This window comes from Bidens hawaiensis, unplaced genomic scaffold (assembly GCF_021521415.1).
Source record: "Bidens hawaiensis isolate Kalapana, Puna unplaced genomic scaffold, B.hawaiensis_p1.1 tig00026176_1, whole genome shotgun sequence".
Lineage (NCBI taxonomy): Eukaryota > Viridiplantae > Streptophyta > Magnoliopsida > Asterales > Asteraceae > Bidens > Bidens hawaiensis.
Genome location: NW_027494204.1, coordinates 229,380 through 235,379, shown reverse-complemented (window position 1 = coordinate 235,379; position 6,000 = coordinate 229,380). Strand labels below are relative to the sequence as shown.

Here is a 6,000-nt window from a genome sequence, read left to right as displayed (position 1 = left end):
TTTCTTAAGTTCTTTATTTTTTATTGTTAGAACATTATCGAACCATATATTTTACATCCTACACAGCATATTTATATACTATATATTTACACAACATTTAAACATACACAACCTACACCATATATTTACATCATGCACAACATATTTACAAACTATATATTCACACAACATTCAATCATACACAACTTTTCAAATGTTGTGTAGGATGTAATATATTGTGTACACTGTGTAGGATTGAATATTGTGTGAATATATAGGGCTTGAATATGTTGTGTAGGTTCTGTAGGGTTGAATGTTTGTGTAAACATATAATGCGTAAATATGTTGTGTAGGATATAAACATTTTGTGTAGGATGTAAATATATTAATTTTAAACAATAAATTTAGGAAAGAAAAATACCATTAATTTTAAATAATGCATGATAATTTTAAGATGACAACTTTGAGATGTTAAGTTTTCCATTCCGTTAGTGCAAAATATGAATTGAAAATTTAAAAGTATCAAGTTTGTGATTATCAGATAAAAAAATAATAAATTAACTTTGTTTATTTAGGAAATAAGGAGATGGGATAAAGAAATCATGAAGATTGTGATTATCATTAAATTTTGTCTGTTTCAACGTTTGACATAGTAACAAACTTATAATATTATCTTTTTTTTTTTCTTAAAAAGCATTAAATTCAATAACTTAAAAATTACAATAATACCATAATCAATGTAGTCCATAGATCAATATTAATCAAAGGCTATAATTCATTTCTCACACTTCTCACATTAAGATGATTTCTCCACTGAACCATCCCCCATACATACATACATACATACATACATACATATATATATATATAGGGGAGATTTCAAATGAGAACCCCTTTGAGTTTTAAGAACTCGAAAGAACTCAATGTAACGATTTTTTTTTCGGATTTTTTTTACATATGCGTAATATATGTAAGTTACATAGACGTAAAAAAATTACAGAATTTTTTACGCACCGAGTTGACTTTTTACACATGTGTAACGGACGTAAAAGTTAGTGTAATCAGTTACATCTTTATTCTCTCTCATACTTTGACTTTTTTGCCAGATTTAATCTCAACCACATATTCCAATCCATTTAATTAAATGTGCGGCCTAGAATGGAGTTCTTAAGTTCTTAAAACTCAACATAGTTCTCAAAAAATCCCTCCCCTATATATATATATATATATAGTACACTTTAAAAAACGATAATTATATCAACTTGTAGATGTAGGCTTATTGGCTAATAATTGTACCTTGTTAACTAAATTAATTTAAAGGATAGTCATAAACCCATATCATTAAATAAATTCCAGCAAATGTAACATGCAGAAAACTTATAGATAAAGACCTGTTTATTAGTTATTGTTGTGTTATGCACATGCTATTTGTAAATAATTAAGCATACAATAATAAACGGGTGATATCCTGAAATATATTCATAGCATATTGTTTCTTCAATCAAGCTCTGCATCTATCTCAGCCAATACATCGTTATGCTCAATCACAATTCTTTTATTTAAATAAACACCCATGTGCTGAGGAACTTGGTCAATTTTGTTCAACTCCACCTCGGTCAAAGACCAACCAAAGATGTCAAGGTTTTGCTTCATCCGTTCTGTGTTGAAGCTCTTAACTGCAATAATTACACCTTGCTCATATAACCATCTTAGAGAAATCTGCATGTCAATACTACAGCATCAATACATGGGCTACCGTTATCGTAGTAAAGACATTCGATGCGAAACTAATGGTTTTTGACTTCATAATAAATATTGTATTGTCATTAAACAAACACAGTTTGACTAAAAGAAAGTGAACCTGAGCCACTGTCTTCCCTTTGGACTTGGCAATATCTTGAAGAACATCACATCCCCTGACACGGTTGTGTCCCCATGTACTAATGCCACTTGTACCTTGTTAGGATTAGTGAAGGCCTTTGGGCCGGGTTCGTTGGTTGACGATTAGAAGACAAAAGGGGCGGCCCATTTAATTATGGAGGAAAGCCCATTTGACGTTTTCTTGGTCCCTAAGTCACTTAACCTAATTGTTCTCTATATATATATATGCCATAGTCATGTATTGTAATATTTGTACTGTGCTTAATAAAATACCCTAGTTGCAGCCCGTGGACGTAGGTCGCCTTGACCGAACCACGTAAAATCCCGTGTTTCTTATTTATTGCTTTCGTTTGTGCATGTGTGTTTGTGTTTCCGCTGCGTACCGACTCTGTTCAATACCTAACAAGTGGCATCAGAGCCGAAGATTCATTAACATCCACGGGTGCACTGAGACGAAAGAAGAATTATTTCCGGTTTGTAAATCCTATTCGTAATCCTTTGCATTTTTTTTTTCTTGGTGTCGCACGTATCCCGAGGAGTTCAAGATAATTAATTCACTATGTCAAAAGGTTTGGTTTTTTGTGATTTTATCGTGATTTGCAAGAAAGAAAAGCAAGTCATATAAAACAAAATAGGGTTTGTATTTTGTTTTTTGGGTTTGTGGCTGTGATATCCGACGTAAACAAAAGAAAAAAGAACAGAAGCCGTATTTTTTCTTGTATAGCGATTAGGGTTTAACAACCCTTGAAGTCACTGTCTCTTCTTAGCCGATCGGAACGCTGCCACCGGTTTTGCGCCACTGCCGGAAAATACTATTAACCACCACCGTCGCTCAGCCACTGCCGTTTGTTGCTGTCGCGCAACTGTTAATCGAAGTAAGAAGTAGTTTCGGCTGCTTCTTGTATCCGAACTAGAATCGAAGGTTGGGTGTTCAGATTCGGTTTGTTATCCGGGTTTGCTTTGATTGCGTGGTTTGGGGTATTTGTTGACAGGATTTTCGGGTTACAAGAAAGGTTTCGGGTTTCAGGTTTTTTTTTTTTTTGGTTAGAGTTTTGTTTATTGGTTTTTTCTCTGTTTTCTCGTTTGTGATGTCTGAAGACGGGAAGGTTCGAATCGACAAGTTTGACGGGACTGATTTTGTATGGTGGAAAATGCAAATAAGGCGTTACTTGGGGAACATGATTTGGATATGGTATTGGAGGAAAAGCCGGATAATATGGATAAAGCCGATGAAGCAATTTGGAACTCAAAGGACAAGAAGGCTAGAGGTAAAATTACATTGGCTTTGACGAGGGGCGTTGCTTATAATATCATGAAAGAAACCACGGCTCGTGGTATGATGACAGCTCTGTCAAATATGTATGAAAAACCGTCTGTGGCCAATAAGGTGTTTTTGATGAGGGAATTGTTTATGACAAGGATGCATGAGGGAAGTTCAGTCACGGGTCACATTAATAATTTCAACTCAATTATGTCCAGGTTAGCTTCTGTGGGTATGAAGTTGGATAATGAGACTCAAGCTATTATATTGTTATCTTCTCTGCCTGAGAGTTGGTCTGGAACTGTAACGGCCATTACTAGTTCTGCGGGGGCCGATGGTTTGACATTTGAGGGGGTCCGAGACATTGTGTTGGGTGAAGACGTTCGCCGGAAAAGCACGAGTGGCGGATCATCTTCTGATATGTTTTATGCAGGCAGGGGAAGGGAAAATAACAGGAGCAGTGGGAGTTGAGGGAGGAGTTCATCTAGAACTCGGAAGAATGTGAAGTGCTGGAGGTGTAATGAAGTTGGACATGTTAAGAGTGATTGTCCAAATAGATTACAGGGAAAGGCTGCTGAGGTGAACACTGCTGAACAGGTTAATGAAGGCGTCAGTGATGACGAGGCATTATTTTGTAGTGTTGATAGCATGGTGGACTCTTGGGTCATGGATTCCGGATCTTCGTTTCACGCTACGCACAGCGGGGAAACAATGGTGAATCTAAAGGTTGGTAACTTTGGGAAGGTACGTATTGCTAATGGTGATGTTCTTAATGTTACGGGCATGGGGGACGTTAATTTGGTAACTCCATTGGGAACCGTTTGGAACTTGAAGAATGTTAGGGTTATTCCATCGTTGAAGAGAAGGCTTATTTTTGTTAGTCAACTGGATGAACTAGGCATGGAAGTAAAGTTCGGTGGAGGTAAATGGAGGGTAACTAAAGGTAGTCTGGTTATTGCTCGTGGAAACAAGTGTGGTTCATTATACATGGTGGAAGTGCCTACTGAGGGAAGTATGACCGTCCCTCAAAACAAAGTCGGGTTCGCTGAGTCGAAGGGGCAAAATAAGGTTCAATTTGCAAGAGTGGAGCCTTGTGCCAAGGTGATTCAAGCTGAGCGGGGTCGGAGGTCTAAAACAGGTAAGGGGTTTGGTGACAGTGGGAGCGCGGTTTGTGTTCCGGGAATAGTTACAAAACAATGTTGGGTTTTGAAGACCGTTATTCCGATTGATAAAATCTCTCCTAGGGAACTCTTACTAAAAAAGGAGAGTGGTAGTGGTTCTCGGATTATCTCTGGAACTGGTGGATCGTGCGTATCAGTTGAGATAGAGAACATATCAGTTTTGGCTGATGAGTTGGAGCTTGGTGGAGCTTCAACTGGCCCTTTTGGTACTTGATGTTGAAGGGAGTTGCTGCAACTAGAGGTAAGTCTTAGCTTGTTTATGGGAACTGGAAGCTTAGAAGACTTGACAATAAAGATTACTGATATTACTAATGACCGGGTTGCTTTGTACTTGAATGGCGGGCTGGAGTTTGTCGCAAGGCCTTCAAGTGGGAGATTGTTAGGATTAGTGAAGGCCTTTGGGCCGGGTTCGTTGGTTGACGATTAGAAGACAAAAGGGGCGGCCCATTTAATTATGGAGTAAAGCCCATTTGACGTTTTCTTGGTCTCTAAGTCACTTAACCTAATTGTTCTCTATATATATGCCATAGTCATGTATTGTAATCTTTGTACTGTGCTTAATAAAATACCCTAGTTGCAGCCCGTGGACGTAGGTCGCCTTGACCAAACCACGTAAAATCCCGTGTTTCTTATTTATTGCTTTCGTTTGTGTGTGTGTGTTTGTGTTTCCGCTGCGTACCGACTCTGTTCAATACCTAACATACCTAACGGCGAGTAAGCAGTTACAACGATGTCATTCTCTTTGCAAAATCTATTGAGTTTTCTCTGTTGCCTGACTGGGTTCATCTCAACCTTTAAATCAAGTAAAATGAAGTTAGTACCACCATTTTGATTTTTAACTTAGACTTGTCTTCTACAATAATATATATATATATATATATATAAAGAAAGTTAATATACAAATTAAATTAATATGCTAAATGTGATAATTAAGTAGTGTAACTATATATAAAAGTAGTGTAATTATGTAATTACATCATAGTGTAATTACACTACTTGATTTTCACCGTTAGTACGTTAATTTAATGTGTATTTGATCCAAACCCTATATATATATATATATATATATATATATATATTGGGAATAACAAGCTAATGCCCTGTTTGGTTGGATGGAATCCAAAGGATTTCAATAGAATTGGAATCTAAATTCCATTCCTTAGTGTGTTTGGTTGGCTAGTTAAAGGATTTGGAATTGGAATTGATTCCAACCAAATACCACAATTGATGGAATTCAAATTCCTCTAATGCTTTGAAGGATTTCATGGGATTGTTTTCGAATGTCGTAAATACACCCGGTCTCTACCACCTGACCCAATCCGCCGCCGCACTATTCAACATGCCGGTCGAATCCACCGCCGCCCGCTACCAACCAACACGGTTGCCACGTCACCGGCTGCAGCAACCATTAACCTCTGGCCACCCAGCGACGATGTCGCTCGCAAACACCAGTTGCATATGTCACCACCACCGGTCATCGCCCACCCCCACCTGCTATTGACTGCCACCTTTGCCACCACTACCTCCCTCCACCGACTTCCGCCGTTCGCCGCCGCCACCGCCACCGCCATAGCCACCGACTTATGAGTTTTATTGTGTACCACCACCCGTCACCGACTGCCCCCGTTAGAATAAAATAACTGTATAGAAAAAATAGAATAATTGTACAGAACAGATTTGCCATGTTATCTCCTAAAT

General features: G+C 38.0%; 1 protein-coding gene across 1 annotated transcript in view; it reads right to left on the bottom strand.

Annotated features, from left to right (window-relative positions):
- Positions 1-1,476: 1,476 nt before the first annotated feature.
- Positions 1,477-6,000, bottom strand: part of LOC143572930 (D-galacturonate reductase-like) — a 47,415-nt gene continuing 42,891 nt past the window's right edge. Inside the window, exon 4 of the mRNA XM_077057952.1 lies at positions 1,477-1,698. Within this exon, the coding sequence (XP_076914067.1) occupies positions 1,477-1,698 (222 nt within the window). The remainder of the gene's footprint in view (positions 1,699-6,000) is intronic.